General features: G+C 42.1%; 1 protein-coding gene across 1 annotated transcript in view; it reads right to left on the reverse strand.

Moving 5' to 3' along the window:
* The window catches only part of Hspa4 (heat shock protein family A (Hsp70) member 4), a 42,269-nt gene extending 22,268 nt beyond the window's left edge, over positions 1 to 20,001 (reverse strand). Inside the window, exons 1-6 of the mRNA XM_031350747.1 lie at positions 19,593 to 20,001; positions 10,209 to 10,266; positions 6,762 to 6,902; positions 4,354 to 4,476; positions 1,772 to 1,871; positions 1,160 to 1,293 (exon numbers count right to left, since the gene is read on the reverse strand). Coding sequence (XP_031206607.1) covers positions 1,160 to 1,293; positions 1,772 to 1,871; positions 4,354 to 4,476; positions 6,762 to 6,902; positions 10,209 to 10,266; positions 19,593 to 19,699 — 663 coding nt within the window. The 5' untranslated portion in view covers positions 19,700 to 20,001. The remainder of the gene's footprint in view (positions 1 to 1,159; positions 1,294 to 1,771; positions 1,872 to 4,353; positions 4,477 to 6,761; positions 6,903 to 10,208; positions 10,267 to 19,592) is intronic.
* Between the last annotated feature and the right edge of the window lie 2,025 nt (positions 20,002 to 22,026).

Here is a 22,026-nt window from a genome sequence, read left to right on the forward strand (position 1 = left end):
AATGGATGGAGAGGGTACAACTTTCAAAACTCAGTTCTCTCCTACCCTGTGAGTGCTGGGAACTGAACTCAGGTTATCAGGCTTGGAAGCAAGCATGCCTCACCCATTTAACCATCTCACCAACTCTTTTATTTTTTCCACTATGAAGTCCTGGCTGGCCTAAGAATTACTTTATAGTATGATATACTTGCCTGTGTGTCCAAAAGGCTAAGATTACAGTCATGAGCCACCTGCTCAGTTTAAATTATTACCTGAACACTGAGAATTATGTCTGACCCACAATTTATAGCTATAGACCTTGTAAATATTCATTTCCCAACCAATGTTTGACAATAAAAAAAATCCCTAGAAAATAAGGTAAGAAAGTAAAATGGAACCAAGTCTATTATTCAAAAAAAAAAAAAAAAAAAAAAAAAAAAAGAAGCAGAAAAAGAAACAGAACAAACTGAACCCAAAAATATCCTCAAATGATTTCACATTAGTCCTCCCTACATTGCACCACAAATTTGGGGAGAGGGGAGGCAAATTTAAACCTTAGCACCAAGAATCTTCAAACACACTCAACTAAAGCAGGCATTAAAGTTACCTAGCCAAAGGGACCACTAGCCTCTATTCACTGTGTAGCTCCTCAAAGCAGCCAGACACACACACTGTGGCAATCTCTCTCTTTAGACGGTTCTACAATTCTATATTCAATAGCTGTTACTCTAGAGCTGTAAATGTTCTAGAAACTTAGACAATCACTTCTAGAGTCCTTTAGCATCCAAAATCTCAATCAACAGCCTCTTTCTAGAACTCTCCAAATCGCAAGAGCACCTTAAACATACTCTTTGTTGCTTACTTTACCAGAATAGACAAGGAAAATGCTCCAAAGAAGCCTGCCAGGACACGCTGCTTTCTACACAGTCCAAGTGAGAAAATCATGACTAGAGATCTCGGAAACCTCACCTCAAAGTTCATGCTCTTTACTTCATACCATACCAACTCTAGGCAAAGCTTATTTCGGGCCCACAACCTCCACTTCTCCCATCATAACTGCATTCCAGCTCAGGTGACTCACAACACGCTTCCAATTGGTGAAAAAAATAATACTTTGTCACTCAAATATCTATAACAATCAAATTTTAATTTCTGGTTTTCTGGAAAAAAAATTACTTACTTTCAGTTTTCCTCTATTAAATGCACATACAGAAACTTGATAGGCAGAATGTCCCATATCTACAAAAACTACATTTCTTGGTTTTTCTTCTAAGGCAGGAAGGTCTTGTTTATAGATTCCATAAGCAAGAGCAACTACACAAGAAGGGGAAAAAGTAAGATCAACAGAGTATCTCCTAAATACAAAAATTCATTTAATCAATTAAAAAGAAAAAGAAAAACAAAAGAAAAAAAGAGGACACATTTCATATCTCAAGAACAAGCTCGCTGGGTACTTACTGTATTGTGTTGGAGACAATCAAATTCTTTATAAACACTGCGTAACTTTTATTCATGTGGAACATTACCATCACAGTGCTCAATATTAACCAGCTTCAATATTTAACAAGTCAAAGAGTGGAAGTTAACAATCGTCCTCTCATCTGCAGCTGTCTCATTCGTTACCCCCTTTTTGTTTGTTTTTGAGACAGGGTTTCTCTGTTTAATGGATCCCTGGCTGTCCTAGAACTTATTCTATAGACCAGGATGGCCTCAAACTCAGAGATCCACTTGCCTCTGCTCAGAGTGCTAGAAATAAAGTAATTTGTCGCCTAGCCTCCTTAATCCCTTTTACCTGCTGTTGTTTCATTCATTAACCGCAAGCAATTGAGACCAGCAATCTGTGTGGCATCCATCACTGACCGTCGTTCTGCATCAGTGTAGAAACTAGGAACCTAGAAAAGAAACATTTTCTTTACAGAGGCCTGCAAAAAGATGTAAACCTGTAATCCCAGCATGTTTAAAGGTAGCCTGAGACCCAGGCTCAAAAAAAATTTTTTTAAATAAATTGTTGGAAATTTTTCCTTAACCAATTAAAAACAGCTGACTGTACTACTTATCAATATAGCTGTGCTGACTACCTGCTGTTCTAAAGTCCAAAATGCTGTACATGGTGGGTAGGATACCAAACCCCACATTGCTCAAACTCAGTAAGGCCTTAAGGACTACTAAGCAAGAATTAGAAAACTATCCTTTAAAACCCAACCCCCTCAAAATGGGGAAGAAAAAAACCATTTAGATATCCCTACTATTTCATAAAAATGTCATGTTAGCATTACTCAAAGTAAAAAGCACTAGACAAAGGAAAGAGATCAAGTCTGGGAGACTAATGGAGAACTGAGGAATGGTAGAGAGAACCTGACACAGTATCTATACCTATACCCCAGTCACTAAACCAGTAGGTCTCAACCTTCCTAATATTACCACCCTTTAATACAGTTCTTCATGTTGTGGTGACCCTCAACCATAAAATTATTATTGTTGCTACCTCTTAACTATAACTTTGCTCTTGTTATGAATCGTAATGTAAATAAATATTTGGTATACAGGTTATCTGACATGCGACCCCCAAAAGAATGACCCACCTGGGGAAAACCACTGCACTAAGTAATCAATCACTTCACTTGGGCTCCTTAACAGCCTTTCTATTATTCCAATTCCCAGAATGTGGACCACAACTATTACCCAATCGTTATCTGTATCAGTACCAATTTGCTGGATAACGAAGGAATCCGCAGTGAAAGAGACACCCAACAGTCCTGCTTTGCTAATCAATGTACCCATTAAGACAAAAAGGTCAAAGAGCTAAAACATCAGTGTGGGATATAGTTTTATGTCAACTTGACACAAGTCACTTGAGAGTAGGAAGCCTCAGCTAAGAAAATGCCGCCATAAGATGGCAAGCCTGGGGCTGGAGAGGGAAAAAGTGATCAACTCAGAAGAATAAATGGAGAAGTCCAAGACCATTATGCCAGGGCTGGAGAAAAAACTCAGTGGTTAAGAGCACTGGCTAGGGCTGGAGAGATAGTTCAGCAGCTAAGAGCACTGACTGCTCTTCCAGAGGTCCTGAGTTCAAATCCCAGCAACCACACCTCACAACCATCTGTAATAAGATCTAATGCCCTCTTCTACTGTGTCTGAAGACAGCTACAGTGTGCTTATAATACACGGACAGACAGACATTTTTTTAAAAAAAAATGGCACACCTATAAGGCATTTTCTTAATTAGTGAATGACAGGGAAAGACCTAGTCCATAGTGGATGGAGCTATCCCTCGGTTAGTGGTCCTGGGCTCTGTCTCAAAGCAGGCAGAACAAACCATGAGGAGCAAGTCAGTAAGCAGTTCTTCTGTGGCTGGGACAATCAGCTCCTACCTCCAGATTCCTGCCATGACTTCCTTCCTATCCTGACTTCCTTCAGTGACCAACAGTGATGTGGAAACATGAGCCAAATAAGCCCTTTCCTTCAAGTTCCTTTTGATCATGACGTTTCATTACAGCAACAGTAACCCTAACTAGGACAATCAGATAACAATGGCAGGATGAGGGCACGGCATGGCAAAGGCAATATAAAACTCATACAGCCTCTAGTCCCACCATACCACACTCTACTAAAAGCAGCCAGGCTCCCATCAAAACAAGGGCACACAGAAAGCCAAAAGATGTTTTAAAACTGTTTTCTAGAACTAGATACAGGCAGGAAGGAAAAAAAGATAGTAGCAAGGCAGACATCTAACATTCAATTCATTTAATCAAGTAGCTACCCTGTCCCTAAGCACTACACTAGGTACTGGAAAAAAAAAATCTTAGGAAAACGTGGGATTTCAAATGAGGCTTGAAGGACAAGTAGGTAAAATAGTGGAGTCTAGAGAAAAGAGAAGACTTGAAAAATGAATATGAGGTTGGGGAGTTGGTTCAGACTGGTTGAGAGGGCAGGGTGGTGGTGATCTTTTTCCTTTCAGCCAGGCAAGCTGAACCATGCCTGGAATTCCAGCACAGGCAAGAGGCATGGGGAGAAGAATAGCAACCAAGTGCAAGACCACCTTGGTCTACACAGCAAGCTCTCAGGCCAGCCCACACTAAACAGTGAGATCCTATTTGCAAAACGAGAAAAAGAAAAAAGATGAAAAACCAAAGAAAATGAAGACTAGAATTCTCAGCATGGTATCATACTACAGTTCCAAACACATGGGAGACAGAAGCAGGAACATTTAGTTACTGGGGCAGCCTGGACTACACAGCAAGACTCTCTCTCAAAACAGGAACTTCTCAAAATTACCACTACAACATAACACAATAACAATTTTTACTTGAAGTAAAAATAATTTCCCTCTCTCTGGTTCTTAAGGCAGCTCCTTAAAACCAGAGCCAAACTCACCGAAACAACACAGTCTACAACAGGCTTCTTAAGAACACTTTCTGCTGTCTCTTTCAGTTTCGACAAAAGCATGGCAGTCACTTGTTCAGTGGTAAAATTCCTCTCTTCTTCCATATATGTAACCTGCAAGAAGACAAAAGGATCCAATTTTAGTCCACTTCATGTCCTAGTCCCTTAAGAGGGAACTGGAGAATGTTATCTTTACAAAAGTATTACCTTCAAAATTGCTATTTTTGCTTAATATACATGACATTTAGTGAAAGACAACCACAACCTAAAGCAAATCTTGAGGCAATGACCAAAAGCAAATCATCCTGCCCTGCCAGAAAAAGGACTGCCAGTAGAAACTGCCTTCCCACCGGAATATTGTGTGGACTGAACACTGTGCTTCCATTATTCATCTCCCCAACCAGGACACAAGTGATTTTGCCCCAGAACCCATACAGTCTCAATAAATGTTTACTGGGTTAAAGAATAAATGATGACCAAGTTTCAGGAAATGTTTCATGATAAAGCTCTGCCCTGGGTAACTCACCCTTCCACCCTTAGCCCCATCCAGCAGTTAACATCCAGAACAGATCCTCTCTCAACTTGGAGGAGCATGACTGAGCAACCATCTCCCTTCAACCCTAATCAGGTGCACAATCTGACACTTGGTCACTACATGACAGAGACAGGGACAGACTCCCCTCACTGAGTTCCTCTATAACCTGCCCCACTCACTGACTTTCTGCTTGGCTTCTGGTCAGTCCCTATGACCTTTGTCTACACAGAGAGACCAGGACCCCAGATATTCTTTCCTCTCTTTTCTATGCCTCTGTCCTGTTTCCTGACTGTAACATGTCCCTGTTTCTTCACAATATCTTTTCCTTTTCCCTCAGCCTTTTCCCTCAGTGAGCCATTCAAACTCTTCTGAGATTATTGCCACAGTTACCTTACATAAACCTAGTCGTCACTTTTAAATTACATTTATTCAAGAGGGGTGGGTGCGTGCCACAGTATGTATAGAGGGACATAGTTCACAAACATTGAGTCCTGGTGACAAGCACCTTTACTTACTGAACTGGAAGGGAGAACTTTTTGCTCCTCATCTCTCAATTCTCAGCTATAGTGCCAGAACTATGTTCTCCTGCTTCTCAGTATCTGTCGGGTGTTTTTGTGGTACTAGGTTTGAATCTGGACCTCATAAATTGTTCTACTACTGAGCTCTACTCCCAGCTTCATTTGAATCTCAATTAAGATTCTGGGGGGGGGGGGCAGAGAGATGGTTCAGTGGTTAAGAGTACTGACTGCTCTTCGGAAGGTCCTGAATTCAAATCCCAGCAACGACATAGTGGCTCACAACCATGACATAGTGGCTCACAACCATCCGTAATGAGATCTGATGCTCTCTTCTGGAGTGTCTGAAGACAGCTATAGTGTCCTCACATAAAATAAATAAATAAAGCTTAAAAAAAATATATTCTCAGGATTCTTATTTCTACAACTTCTGTGATCTCAAATACCACACCTGGCTGAGGATGGTGGCTAACACCTATAATCCCAGCACTCAGGAGGCCAAGGCAGGTGAATTCAAGGCTAGACTAAGACTATAGAATAAGAGCTTGTCTCAAAAACACAAGCATAACACATGAAATACCACTCTTATGCTCACTTGCCTACATTCCTGTTACTCCACTGTAGGAGACAGAGGTTATTACTCCAGCCCACATCCCAACCTCTTAGTGTGATAGGGTCTCTATTGCTCCAGAGACTCTTCTGTAAATGTTTCAAAGACAAAGATCAAATTCACTCTTCCTAGAACATCTGTTTGCAGCTTCAGTCCTACTGCCATGACTACAGTGATGAGATTGGCTAATGAGAACAAGCTATTCTTTGGCCTGCTCTTCTATAAGACTTCACTAATATCACCTTGGAAAGGTTGCTCTCTCTGTGAACAATAGTTCTGACAGTCAATGTCCCTCCCAGGTTTCCAATGCAGAGGAACAGCACCATCAATAGCTCATAAACTATCACTATCATTCAAAGACTACCAGCCTTAATCAGCAAGAAATGTTCTTAAACATTTGCATTATAGGGTCTGGAAAAATGGCTGAGTGGTTTAAGAGCATTGCCTGCTCTTCCAGAAGATGGGAGTTCAATTCCCAGTATCCACACAGGAGGGTGCAAAACTATATCTCCAGTCCCAGAAAATCCAGTATCTTTTTTAATTCACAGAGCACAGGCATACACAGTACACTAATGTGTACACACATACAGGCAAAATACTCATACGTGGAAAAAAATACTCATTCGTGTATGATAAAAGTAAAGGTGTAAAGACAGCATTTCATTACAGCTTCATGAGAACTACTTGGACACAAACTGAACTGATGAAATAGGGCCTCACAGTATCTGCAGATCCTTACCTTTATGCCCGTTAATCCAGTGGGCAACTGCACAATATCATAGGCAAGATTAGATTTTTCTGCCTCCACAAATGGATCTGAGAATGCACGCCCATGGAATCTTTTAAACCCTTGAACTGTGTTCTTGGCATTAGAAATTACCTAGAAAAGAGAAATGCATAGAAAAACCATTCCACTTCCAATTTTCAACAGCCTTTGGTTAGTTAGGATCCTTTTAATTCATAAAATTTCCTTCTAGGGATAAAAGCAGAAAAATTACCAAGTTCAAGACCAACCAGGGCTATGTAGGGATATGTCATCAGAAGAAGAAAGAAAAATACCGTGCACGCATGCACAAAGCCAACAGGTTTCTAAGACATGCTTTTCCCTCAGGTGCCTGGCCTACTCCTATTTCTCATGCGTACTTTCCCTTTCTTATAAACTAAACGGTCCTATTTCTCTATTTCTAACCATGTATCCCTGGTAAAACTCTACTCTGGGACACAAGAACATGGCTACTTCACTAATCCATCTAATTTAACAATCTTACAAATGCTCAAACACACAAAAAAGGAACAGGGAGTAATGAGATGTAAGGAAAAAGTATCCTTCCAAGTTTCAATTTTCTTTAGACATTCAACTTTTCTAAATGAAGTAAAATGAGAACAAGGGACTTACCATGGGTCCCACTGGCAGGCTGAAGACTATCTAGAGCATGTTTTTCCTCTCCATCAAGTCAGGACACTGAACTTACCAAAATATTTTGTTCCTAAGCTTTTAATATTTACAGAAAATGACTATTAGTTTCTAAAACTGCTCATGGGTTAAGCTTTAAACTTTCCAAGAACAAACTCATCAGTATTTATTAATTCATAAATCCCATCAAACAGATGTAGCTTAGGGCTGAAGGTGTAAGTGGTACATACCCAGCATGTACACCAGTTTAGAGTCAATCTCTAGCACACACACATACACACAGCCCCATGAAGGAAAAATTACCAGAGTACATTTACAGAACAAAGGCCATTTGAAGAGTGTTTCTAACTATTCTTGTAACAGGAAAGTGAAAATTATATCTCCAAATATTAATATACTATAAGGGTAATTCTTTTTAAGTGTCTGGGCAGTGGTGGGGCATGCCTTTAATCTCAGCACTTGGGAAGCAGAGACAGGTGGATTTCTGAGTTCAAGGCCAGCCTGGTCTACAGAGTGAGTTCAGGACAGCCAGGGCTATACAGAGAAATCCAGTCTCGAAAAAAAATGAAAAAAAAAAAATACTTCTTAAGTGGAAAAATAATTTTTTCCACTTTTAATAGGAAAAATGCTATCACTTAAGAAAAAGAAACACTTCTAGATGCTAATAAAGACAAAAATTTCAGCTGGGCAGTGGTGGGGCACGCCTTTAATCCCAGCACTTGCGAGGCAGAGACAGGTGGATTTCTGAGTTCAAGGCCAGCCTGGTCTACAGAGTGAGTTCCAGGACAGCCAGGGATATACAGAGAAACCTTGTCTCAAAAAAACCAAAAATTTCATTTCTCTCCATAATGGTCGACTTCCACATTCCCTATACTTTTCTAGATTTTTAAATTCCTCTAGAATAGAGAATAACTAATGGGAACAGTGGAAGGCATTCTAAGTTCCAGGATGAATGTGTGTTCCTACTCAAAGCACAGGAGCCTGTGCAGGTAGAAAAAGCTCCATGTAGGCCAAACCAGTGAGGCCTCCAAAGTCAGAGTTGGACTGCAACAGAAACTCAGTTATCATAATCACTTCTTGAGCACAGAACCAGGCAGTCGGTGTAAAACAGTTGGGAACAGTAACTTTTATAAACAACCATTTGAAAGTCAACATAAATTTGTTATCAACTGCCTCTAAAATTTTTCAGAATACTCCACAAATAAGACTATGAAACACTCAAGTAAAAACCAACTAATCAAGCACCATTTTTCTTTAAGACACGGTTTCTACTCATTTATCCCAGGCTGGCCTTAAACTTGCTATGTAGCCAATAAATCTCCATGCACTGGCTGGTTTTATGTCACCTTGACACAAGCTACAGTAATGGGGAGAAATGACCTTCAATTGAGAAAATGCCTTTATTAAGATTCAGCTGAAAGGCATTTTCTCAATTAGTGACCAATAGGGGAAGACCCTGCCCATTGTGGATGGTGCCATCCCTGAGCTGATGGTCCTGGGTTCTATAAGAAAGCAGGCTAAGCAAGCAATCATAAGTCTCTTCATCAACTCCTGCATCCAGGTTCCTGCCCCGCTTGGGTTCCTGTCCTGACTTCCTTTGGTAATGAACAGAGATGCGGAATCATAAACCCAATAAATCCTTTCTTCTCCAACTTGCTTTTTGGTCATGGTATTTTAATGCAACAATGGAAACCCTAACTAAGACACTCTATATCACTCAAGTGCTGGGATTATAAAACAAACTGAGTGTGTTCTTATGTAACGCTAGGGACTGAACCCAGGACTCATGTATGCTACCAACTGATGTCCACACCCACGCAAGAAACTCCTCTGATTTTTATGTGCATGTAAGGTCAATGTCAAGTTTTTTCCCCTATTTCTTCCCACTTTATTTTCTAAGAGAAGCACTTTACCCAATGAGCCATTGCCCCAACCCCAGCAGCAGGATCTTAGGCTCATTTTAGGTCATGCCTGGTCAAAAAAGCTACTCACATATTTGCTGCTCCAGACTGAACTGTATCAAGGTCAAACATGCAACTCCTAACTCTACAGACACCTCAGACACTCAGGTAACAGACTCTTGGAGCTTCTGTTGCCCTGGTTACTCAGAAACAAGCAAATAGATCAAGATCCTTGTTGACAAAGAACAATGCAAGTTGTTACTAAGCCTATTCAGGTCTGGTGGCCTTTCTTGTGGCGAGGGTTAGCAATAACCTTAGATATGAAGATGAAAGGCCTAGCCAAATAGTTTCCAAGAGCATTTAAAATAACTAAAGTTAACAAATCTGCTTTTAAAACATCTGTGCAGACTAAGAGTACTGGCACCACAGCACACGAGAAGCTGAGGCAGGAAGACTGAGTTCAAGGCCAGCCTGAGCTACAAAGAGTTCTAAGACAACCTAGGACACATAACAAGATCCTCCCTCAAAAAAAAAAAAAAAAAAAAAAAAAGAAAAAGAAAAAGAAAAGAAAGAAAGAAGGAAAGAAAGAAAAGAAAAGGAAAAGAAAATCCACAAGTGCCAGGCGGTGGTGGTGCACACCTTTAATCCCAGCACTTGGGAGGCAGAGGCAGGTGGATTTCTGAGTTCGAGGCCAGCCTGGTCTACAGAGTGAGTTCCAGGACAGCCAGGGCTACACAGAGAAACCCTGTCTCGAAAAAAAAAAGAAAGAAAAGAAAACCCACAAGGACATAAAAAGAGGGCTTTGGTGCTCAGTGAAAATAAAGACAAATCAGATAAAGAAGTCTTTTGAGGAGGAAAACAGACACTATACCTGGCTCTTAGCTGCTGCTCCAATTGAACGATTCTTAGGACCAAAAGAAACACAAGCCCTAAAAGATAAAAACATTTAGGAATCAGACTTTATTATAATACATCTGAAACCCCAGCAGATAAGATCTGAGTATCACTTAAAATCTATGTTTTTTAACTTTTGAATTAAAATATAATTATATCATTTCCCCCCTCCTTCCAGCCTTTCCCACTCTCTTTAAATTTGTGGCATCTTTTTTTTTTTTTTTTGGCTTTTCGAGTCAGGGTTTCTCTGTGTAGCCCTGGCTGTCCTGGAACTCACTCTGTAGATCAGGCTGGCCTCAAACTCAGAAATCCACCTGCCTCTGCCTCCCAAGTGCTGGGATTAAAGGTGTGCACCACCACTGCCCAGCATGGCCTCTTTTTAATTACTGTTTTTGTTTTGTTTTGTTTTAAAGATCTACTTATTTTATGTGTGTATGTACACTGTTGCTCTTTTCAGACACACCAGGAGATGGCATAGGCTCCCATTACAGATGGTTGTGAGCCACCATGTGGTTGCTGGGAATTGAACTCAGGACATCTGGCAAAACAGTCAGTGCTCTTAACCACTGAGCCATCTCTCCAACCCTAATTATTATTGTTGCTAAACACACATACAGCCAGGCAGTGCTGCTTTATGCCTTTAATCCCAGCACTTGGGAGGCAGAGGCAGGTGGATTTCTGAGTTCAAGGCCAGCCTGGTCTAGAGTGAGTTCCAGGACAGATTGGGCAATACAGAGAAACCCTGTCTTGAAAAACCAAAACCAAAAACAAAAACAAAACAAACAAAAAAACCCACACATACAACACACAATATAACCTGCTGAGCCCAGGTTATGTTGCCTGTATGTGATTTAAGGTGTGAGTCATATTTTTTTAACAGCACATGACCTCTCTATGATTTTGACATTTCTATTTTGTAAAACTATCCATGAAATAGACTGCCTTAGAATGAATCCTGTCATTTCAAGGCTGAAACACAGGTCTTGATAACTACCTGTTTAAAATATTAAAGAGAGGTAAACAGGACAAAACCTACCATCCTAACCTTCTAGACCACATGTTCAAATTTTAGTACAAAGCAACATATTCCTGTTACCATAACACATTCCTGTTAACATATCAAGCAGTCTTTTGTTTGTTTGTTGATACACGGTTTCTCTGCATAGCCCTGGCTATCCTGGAACTCACTCTGTAGACCAGGCTGGCCTCAAACTCAGAAACCACCTGTCTCTGCCTCCCAAGTTCTGGGATTAAAGGCATGCGCCACCACTGCCCAGCTCAGTCTTGTTTTTTAACACAGCTCAATTTCAAAATGAATACAGTCTATAAAAACTTAAGACAACTCTTGGATTCAATGGTAAAGAAAGCATTTCCTGTACTTCCAGAGGACAGGAGTTCCAATCCCAGCATCCATACTACCATTCACAACTATCTTTAACTCCACTTCAGGGAATCTGTTGCCCTCTTCTGACCTCTGAGGGCACCAGGTATGCAAGTAATATACAGACATACATACATTACACTCATTGATATAAAAACAGAAATAAGCGAAACACTTTTGCCCTACTTGTGTGAAAAGAGTACAGAACTATCTTCCAGACTCAATAGTATACTGCCAAGAAACTTTACTCCCACCTCCTAACACTATTCCAAATCAATCATATGTATCCTGGATTGATCTATGTGCATTTTAAAAATCTTTATTATTATTATATACACACATGTCTGCACATGATTGAGGATCTCCTAGAGCTGGAATTACAGGCAGTTCTGAGCTTCCAGAAGTGGGTGCTGGGAACAGAACTCAAGTCCTCTGAAAGAACAGTATGTACTTTTAACCACTGAGACATTATCCTAATCTCCTTTGCGGCTTCTTTTAAGAAAAAACAGAATTCTGCTTGTATGTTTTAAACACTCTGTTTAAACCCTCTATGTTTATAAAAATTAGGCTACTAGGAAGTTGATGCTTTAGCTGTACACTTGATTTTCAAGCTAACATCCCTAGAACCAAGTCATATTCATTCTCTTTATGCTCATAAGTCATCTCCCTTTCCAGTAACTGACTTTCTCTTCTTTCCTCCTTTGTTAATGGTGACTTTATGGGTTGCTTACTTCATTTATTATCCTATTTACCCTCAGAAGCATTCCATCTTACCTCCTTTATCAGAGGGAAAAGGAGTGTCATCAGAAAGTACAGTAAGTTGACTCCTATAGAGTCTGAAAGTGATGGACTCAAACCATGTCTATGTACTTCATACTCCAGCTCTGACTCTAACCGTCCTGAATATGAAACTTCATTTTCCAATTCAGCAGAATAAGAATGAAGAGTCCTGGAGGGGCCACCAAGCATGATAGCCTACATTTAATCTCTGGGCCCCACAAGGTAGAAGCAACTGATTTGCCATAAGCTGCTGTCTTCTAAGCCCCACAGGCACACCATAGTATCTGCACATACTCATTAGCACACATGTAAAAATAAAGATACACTAAAATGTTTATATTACACTGATGGTGGGAGCTGGAGATGTGAGGCCTCTCTGGGCTTCAGAGGCTAAGAACCCTATAAACTCATCTACCAGGTGGTACAGACCTCTGTGTGCTATACTGTCCCACTGTAGAAAGAACACAGCCAGAGAGCTCATGAGCTTTTCTCTATCCTGAGCTTTTTGTTTGCATCTAGACAGAATTAGTCCCTTTTTTAAAAAAGCAGGTTTTAAAAAAGAAAAAGAAAGAAATCTCCTAAGGAACCACTTAAATGCGCTATCACAAGCCACACTGCCCTTTAAAAAACTAGCCCAAGCAACCTTACCCCTCTAACCCAAAAAGGCTGCCTAGCCTAACCCTTGGCAAACCTCCATCTGTCCACAAATCACCAGATCTGACTTCTGAACTATACAAGACCACAATCCCATCAGAAGGCAATGTCATTCATCTGCCATTTTTCCTATAGTCCTTTGTTCAAACTCTAACCTCAAAAGTATTAAGTCACAGGGGTGGGAGAAGGCAAGTGTGACCAGAACGTATTATATACCTGGATGAAACTGTTGAAGGATAAATTCACCAAGGGTGCATGGTAGAGACTAGACCAGATACCTGAGATCACATGACATCCTGGGTTCAAGTTATGGTGGAAGGGGAAAGGTCCAGTAACATGAATTGAAGGTGCACTGGCAATGCTGTAAGCATATATTGCAGGGATTAGTCTCAGTGGGTTCTGAGGGAGGGAGATGAAGGGGCAAAAGAATATGGGAGCAAGTGTCCAGCAAGAGCTAAGAGGAGGAAAGGGTAGGTATGTCCAAATTACATTGTACATATACATAAAATTCTCATCACCCAGTACACTATAAACTCGTACTGCATTTCCACTCTGCAATCACTATGGGTGATGGAGACAAGCACGGACAAGTTGCTGAGGCTTTACAGACAGACACTATGGGCTTCTTTTTAGCTGGGCATCCCCTAGTCTGAAATATAGTTACTTATATGATATGGGGGAAATTACAGCATCTATCTCAATACATTGCTAAAGATCAATTTTTGATTATCCACTCTTAGTTCTAGAGATTAATTTATTTTATGTATATGAGTACACACTGTAGCTGTACAGATAGTTGAGAGCCTTCATCTGGTTGCTGGGAATTTAATTTAGGACTTCTGCTCACTTCGGTTGGCCCCACTCACTACAGTCAACTCTGCTCCTGCCCAAAGATTTATTTATTATAAATAAGTACACTGTAGCTGTTTTCAGACACACCAGAAGATCAGCTCTCATTACATCAGATCTCATAACAAGTGGTTGTGAGCCACCATGTGGTTGCTGGGATTTGAACTCAGAACCTCAGTGCTCTTACCTGCTGAGTCATCTCACCAGCTGATTATCCACTTCTAAAGAGCTCATATCAGATTGGAAACACCATAAATAAAAAAATACCAGCTACTACACCTTCAAAAAGCCATATAAAGATATGCCAAATTGTTTGTTCTGAAAATTGGCTTCCCAAGCTGTCCTCTAAAATCTAACCACCTATCTTTCTTTAAAATTATTTATACTTGCTCATCTTAAAAGCTCATTTAAGACAAGTGCTTTATAAACAGCTAGTAAATTGCACCCACAGAATTCAAAATCAGGGCTGTTAAAGACTGCAGACAGTAAGCATCTGTGCTTTTATTTTATGTGCAAGGGTGTTTTACCTGCGGTTTTATCTGTGCACCTTACTACAACCAGTCAACCCTACACAAACCCCTAGGAACAATCACACAATAACACTCTGACAGTATTTTTCCTCCATTCCAAATTACAAACTGCCACTACAGGAAAATAGTTCACATTTAAGCTCAAGATCCTCTGTTCTAAACTGTAAATCCTACAAACTATCCCTTTTCAGTCAGAGAACACTTGCTCTAACTTTTTTTAGATGAGATACTAGCCAAATATTTATGCATTTCAACATCTTAAGATGAATGCAGAGATCCTTAAACATAGGTTCACATAACTGAGGGCAGAGAGAATTTAGGAGTGCATTAAAGAAAACATTACCCTAACTCACTTTCTTCAAAAGACTTGTCTCTTCAACTGGCTGGTATGGTAATGCATATTCCTTTAAAGAGTACACTGGCCTTAAATTAGACTAGAAAATAACAAAAAGTTAATACCAAAAAAGCCAAGTAACTCAGATTTTAAGATCTGCAGTTCCTAAACTGGATGTGGCGCAATACACCTCTTTAATCCAAACACTGACTAGGCAGAAGCAGGTGGATCTCTGTAAATTCAAGAACAGCTTGGAACATACTGAGCTCTGGCTATGTAGAAAAAGCATGTCTCGGGCTGGTGAGACGGCTCAGCGGGTAAGAGCACCAACTTGCTCTTCCAAAGGTCATGAGTTCAAATCCCAGCAACCACATGGTGGCTCACAACCACCCATAATGAAATCTGATGCCCTCTTTTGGTGTCTGAAGACAGCTACAGTGTACTCATTTATAATAATAAATAAATCTTTAAAAAAAAAAAACATGTCTCAAAAAAAGTCTCCTAAATTAAAAAAAGCTCCTAAATTAAACAAACTCTTAGCAAGCATTACACATTTAAAGAAAAGCAGCAGAGCCAGCAAGATAGCTCAGCAGATAGACAATTACTATCAAACCTGAGGACTGGATAAATAACCACAAGACTGAAAGCCAACTACCAAAGACTATCCTCCAACCTCCAAAGTACACATATACAGACACACATAAAATTACATTAACAAAAAACTAAGGGTGGGGGGATAGACAGATGGTTGTGAACTGAAAGCACTTGCTGCTCTTGAAGAGAACACAGGTTTGGTTCCTAGCATCCCATAGCAACTCAAAACTGTTTATAACTCCAGTTCCAGGGAATTATAAATGCACTCTGGCCTCCAAGGGCACTACACATATGGTGTATGGATACATGTAGTCAAAATACCTGTACACATTAAAAACAGGTAAAATATTTTTAATTAATAGTGCACAAATTTCCATAGTTTCATCTTAGTATCATTAGAATACAGTTAATAGAATATTAATCAAAAATACAAAAGGTCCAGGTATGGCAGCTCACACCTATAATATCAGTGCTCAGGAAGCTAGAGCAGGAGGATCATAAATTTGAACACACTCCTGCCTGGACAACACACAGGACTGTCTTCAAAGAGAGAAATACAAAAATAACAGACTACTGGCAAATATTCTGGTACTATACTATTATTCTATGCAATGAGTCAAGAAGAAAAGCAGACCAGGCATACTGGTATAGCATATAACCCGTCCTCAGCAAGTGGAAGCTGAAAGGTCAAAAGCTGAAGGAACTCAAGGTCATTCTTGGTTACACAGTTCAATACCTGGGTCACATTGTAGTAGAACTCCCAAGTTGTCTCTGACCTACACACATACACCATGGCAAGTGTGCTCAATAAAACATGCACAATACTAGAGGAAGAAATCAACATTAGGTTTAAAACCTCGGGTTTTCTCAAAAGCTGTTCATCTCTCCCACTGCTACTATACAAGGAGAAACCAAATACTACAGGCAATCTCCTTGATATCAGCCTCTCTTTGCTTTTCTCATATCCATTCTCACTTTCTCAGAACCCACTTCTCTTTGCTTTTTGAGATGGGGTCTGTGTAGCATTAGAACTTGCTCTGTAGACAAGGCTAGGCTAGTCTCAGATATCTACCTGCCTCTGCCTTTAAGAGTGGTGGGCTGCCACTGGGCGGTGGTGGCACACACTTTTAATCCCAGCACTTGGGAGGCAGAGGCAGGCGGATTTCTGAGTTCAAGGCCAGCCTGGTCTACAGAGTGAGTTCCAGGACAGCCAGGGCTACACAGAGAAACCCTGGGGGCTTGGGGGAAGGGCAGGAGAGTGGTGGACTGCCAAAGACGTTTTTTAAAAGCTGGATCACTTTATACTGTACTAACATGAGAAATCTTAACCATTCCCCGTGTCTTGCCTCAAGATGTGCCACCATCCTCTCATCTGTCAAAACACTACTTGCCTCAGGTCTTCCCATTTGCTCAAAGAACTCCACCTTCAATCCCACCATGGCCTCCATGTAAAGTCATGCCTACCTTCAAGGTCACAAATGACATTTTAGAAGCACCTTCCAACTGCAGTCCACAGCTAGTTATGTCTGGTACACTCTCACCATATTCTGTACCTTTTCCACCTGTTCTTCACCAAATAGTAATAGTATGCTCTTGGTTAGCCTGTGGCTTTTCCATTACCATGTCCATGGTAGCAAGACTGAGTATTGTGTTATTCATCATATTATCTCCAGTGCTTGACAAAGCCACATGTCACATTACATATCTACTAAAACAAAGGAGATGGAAATACAAAGATTTGGCTACTCCTCTGGTTCAAATAAATCCCAATGTGAAATTATAAATGAAGAACATAAAGTTTTCATCTGCCTTTAAAGAATGAGGTCAAACTGGGATAGTGTTAGATTAAAAATGAAGAGCATCTGTTACAGGCAAACCACTGGGACCTACACCTTTACACTTTCACCTTAGAAGAAACCTACAACACAGGCTCTGCATACTTTTAAGACCTAAATCCATTCTTCCACAACCTGAAAAGACACTGAGCTCTCTGCTCCGAGTTTTAAGGCCAAGCCTCCAGTATAGATATATGATAAACAAATGCACAGAGCAGAGTATTTAAATGAAGCCAGACTTAGTAGTGCACACCTGTGATGCCAGCACTCAGGAGGCTGAAGTTCTGTAGTTCCTCCAAAGCTAACCTAACAGTGAGGCCTTGTCTTAAAAAAGAAACTACAGCAGGGTGTGGTGGTGCACACCTTTACTTCCAGCACCGTCTGCACAGAGTTCTAGGACAGCCCAATCACAAGATCTCCCTAATTACTTAATGACCTATTCAGTCTTTTTTTTTCCTCGAAACAGGGTTTCTCTGTATAGCCCTGGCTGTCCTGGAACTCACTCTAGATCAGGCTGGCCTCAAACTCAGAAATCCACCTGCCTCTGCCTCCCAAGCACTGGGATTAAAGGCGTTTGCCCACCACAGCCCAGCAACCTATTTATTCGGTCTTTATGCAAATTTAACTGCCATCAGAGAACAAATAAAGTTTCAAATAATGAAACTCTTGGCAAACTGCCACAGCTGCCGTCTTAAGAGAGGAACAGGTTAAGGCAATTTAAAGGAAGGATTGGAGCAGTGTTTCCGAAGCCTCAGGCTTCTTCGGATCTAGTCTCTGCCCAACAGCCCTGCTAAAGTATGTTCAATTCTAAGCAGATGAGGACCAAGAAGCCAAATTCTTCAGCTCAGACTGTCATAACTTCTTGGAAAGATGATCTTCCCAAAACAGTGAGTAATCAGCAGAATCATTATCAAATAGGAAACTAGTGCTAAAATGCCTAGAAGCAACATTTTTAACTTTAAAATCATAATACCTAACATAAAAATGACAAATGGGAAAAGAGCTTGGCAATTGGGATGGGGAGGGGAGGTGAAAATTGACTTTGATAATGGTACCAAGAACTTTGTGTCACCGAACTTGAGAATTGGGTGACAGACAATAGCTTAATTGGCAGAATGCTTGTTTTGTTTGCTCGAAGCCCTGGGTTCAAACCCCACTGTACTGGATGTTGTGAGATACATCTGTACAGCTGGGAGATGGACGTAGGAAGATTAAGAGTCCTTCCAGACACAAAGTTATTTCAAAACAGTCTGGGATACTGGAAACCTGCCTCAGAAGAGTGGTTAAAAACACGAAATGAAAACGGTGAACGCAGAAACAAGAGCTTCTTCCAAAGTTTGTCTCAAGGAATTCAGTAGATTAAAATCTTAATTTTAAGACAGAGCTTTCTTTTCTGTGTAGCCCTGCCTGTCCTTGAACTGCTCTGTGAACCAGTCTGCCTCTGCCTCCCGAGAGCTGGGATTAAAGGCCTGCACCACCAGCACCGGATCAATAATTTTTTAACACACCTGTAATCCCAGATATTGGGAGACAAAACCAGAATAAAACTTGGGCTAAATGTGTTAAAAAGAAAAAAAAACAAACAAAAAACCGACATATATCTAAAATGTAGACTCCCTTTTACTCCCGCAAGATCTGGGTGAGTCATCTTTTTTGCAGATTTGTCTATACTGGTCCCATAACTTCGTGTAAGTTCTAGAAGTCAAAGTGAGCCCTTGAGTCATGCATTAACAATTGTGGCAACCTTCCGGCTGGAATTCATCAGCATGAGAAACAAACTAACGCTACTAAGGAAGAGGTGAGCAGCCCGGGTAAAGAATGACCCAACATAACTCAATATCCAAAAACGAATGGAGTTAAAACGCTATCAGGAAAAGCATCGACTTTATTAGATCTCGTTATGTATCCTGGTCACCCCAATTGCAAGCTGCCGGGAAAAGGGCCTGAGCCGCGGGGTACTCAGAATGCACATCTTCCGGGCGCCACCCCGCCCCCACTCACGTGGGACTCACACCGCTTCCCAGTTCCGAGGCCACCATCTGCAAGTTAACTTTTATTAAATGCTCGCTGTGTGCAGAGTTCGGACCTCTAATGGGGTTCAACTAGCTCAGCAAGCCCCTGGGCCTCCTGTAGGACCTAACCACCCAACCCCCCTAAAAGGAGGTGAGAGCGGTCCATCCTCCGGTCTCAGGCCCGCCTTCTCTTTCAGTTCCTACTCGTGCCCTCCGCCGATCAGAGTACCGGCTCAAAGCCTTCGTTTGGCCCGCGCGAGAGGCCTCGTGCCTGGCGCAGGCCCAGGATCCGAAGCAGGTGGCAGCCGCGGGCGACCCGGCCCTCGGCGGGGGTCTCCTGCGGACCCTCGACTGGAAAGCGAGGCGACCCCGCCAGCCAAGCCCACACTTACGGCGTGCAGCGGTCGCTATACTCATTAGCGATCGTCTCGATGCCGCCGGCGCGGGCCACGGCGACATAGCAGCTCTGAAAGCCCAGGTCTATGCCCACCACCGACATGGCGCCGGCTACTGCTCGGGCTCGGGCCCAGGGCCGGCCGCCGACACTGCACACGGAACCCGGCGGGGCTGGCGCGTGGAGAGGGTGAGCCGCGTGGGCTGATGGAGCGCCGCGGCTAGGCGGGCGAAGCCGGACGACCGTCCACTAGGATGCTTGGGTCCTTGGAAAAAGACGGGCCTCTACCGCTCAGGCCGGCTCCGGCTCCACGGCCGCAGAGGAGGCGCCGGCAGCGGGGGCGGAGAAGATCTCGAAGGCTCTCGTCGCGACAGGAGCAAGGTTGCAGCGCGAGAACGGCGCTGGAACGAAAAGTTCTCGCGAGATCCCAGCTCCGACGCTTTTCCTTCTGAGGCTCCTCCCCGTGTGACGAAGTATGGCGTCACGTCCTGGCACAGGAAACGGGAGAGGAAGTGGGAGGGCGAAAGCCGTAGGACGCGAAGTTGCCGACTGAGCCTGCGCGGAGGAGCCCCCACAACCTCGTTAAACGACAGGGCGCCTCCCATCCCGAAGTTAGGCGAGCGGGAGTGAGACAATACTCCAGAGAACTGTAGGGAGCACACTTCCGCTGTACTTGTCACCGGGGAGGAACTTCCAGCAGTGACTTCGCAGGCCCTCGGCAATTTTTTTTTAAGGCCCCCACAGTGCATTCGTGTTAATCCTGCTAAGGGTCCTCGGTTTCAGATTGGCTCTACGTAAAACTCAGTGTTTTTAAAAACAAGCACTAACGAAGAAAAGAGGAATCCACTCAGACTTTTAACCACTCACTTCCCTAGATCAGACGAGGGACCTTTCTGTCATAGATGTCGTCCCTGAGCTGGACACAAGGGTCCAGATGAGTGGAAGGTCTAAGACCAGTGTCATGTTTATGTGAATGCTGATACATATATTATTATATAGAGTAGGTGGGGAGGGGACAAACTCTCATGCAGGCCAGTATCCACGGATGACCTTGAAATTCTGAAGCACTTATCTCTGTCCTTAGTGTAGCGCTGGGATTACAGCCAGGTCCCACCATACCTGCCCTAAATTAAAGAATCTGAAACTGTAGTGACCACTACTTTAGCCAGTTGCTGAGAGGACTCCAGCTTCAAAACATTTCTGATAATCTACACACACAGATTGCAAAAGAAAACTGAGTCTCCCAGCTTCTGGCTGTTTTGTGGCTGATGATACAAGTGCTAGAACGTTTGTTTGCAGGCTCAAGGCCTTGAACTGGATCCCCAACACCACAAAATTGTAAGAATTTTTAAATTCCACTTTTTTTTTTAAAGGTGCCTAATAGTGTAAGCTTCAACAAAATAAACTGTGCCGCAGTTAATATTTGCTGTGAAACCATAAAGACTGGAGTTTGGATCCCACCATATCTGTTATCTAAAACCTAACAGGACAAAGGCAAAAGGTTAACTGGAGGGCTCCCTGACTACCAGCCTAGACAAATACCGGAGTTCCAATTTCAGAGAGAGACCCTGCCTCCAAAAATTACATGAGAGAGCAACAGCATACTTGTTCTCATCTCAAGTCTCTGTGCAGCACATGGCCATCCTCACAGCACCTCCACACGGATACACACACACACACACGCCCTGGGTTATCACCATCAGGAGGGAGCAAAGGGATAGTTGTCAAAGGTAATGAGTGAGAGTTAATCACCTAAAGACCCCAGCACCTGAAAAACTCCCGTCGAGTAGTCAGGAGCAGGAAGGCTCCAGACCAGGAATCAACTTGTCAGGCTCCTGGCATAGATGCCAACATAGTAAAGACTCCACCAAAATATCTGAGCATGAGAAAATAGGTCTGCAGAAAAATCTTCCCACCCAAAAGTTCCCTTTGCTGCCCTAGAAAATCCCAAGCCCCCAAAGCCCCGACAGAGTCTCCACTCCCAAGGAGGAAAATATGTCCTTCAGTTGTTGTGATTAAGGTATGATTCTGATCCGGTGAGAGGTTGGTCTTCCCTTTTACTTCTCCATCACCTCCATCAATCCTGATCTAACAAGGAGACTTATAGGGATAAAAGGGTGGCAACTCGGAAGACGTTCCACAAAAGAAAAAGGCCAAGGTAGAAGGGAAAACTAACAATACATTATTCAGTATGGTTTGAACAGTAAGGTTTGTTTTTTTTTTTTTTTTAAGATTTATTTATTTTATGTATATGAATACACCATTGCTCTCTTCAGACACACCAGAAGAGGGCATTAGATCCCATTACAGATGGTTGAGAGCCACTGTGTAGTTCCTGGGAATTGAACTCAGAACCTCTGGAAGAGCAGTCAGTGGTCTTAACCGCAGAGCCATCTCTCCAGCCCCCAGGAAGGGTTTTTTTTTTTTTTTTT

Source organism: Mastomys coucha, unplaced genomic scaffold, assembly GCF_008632895.1.
Source record: "Mastomys coucha isolate ucsf_1 unplaced genomic scaffold, UCSF_Mcou_1 pScaffold5, whole genome shotgun sequence".
Taxonomy (NCBI): domain Eukaryota; kingdom Metazoa; phylum Chordata; class Mammalia; order Rodentia; family Muridae; genus Mastomys; species Mastomys coucha.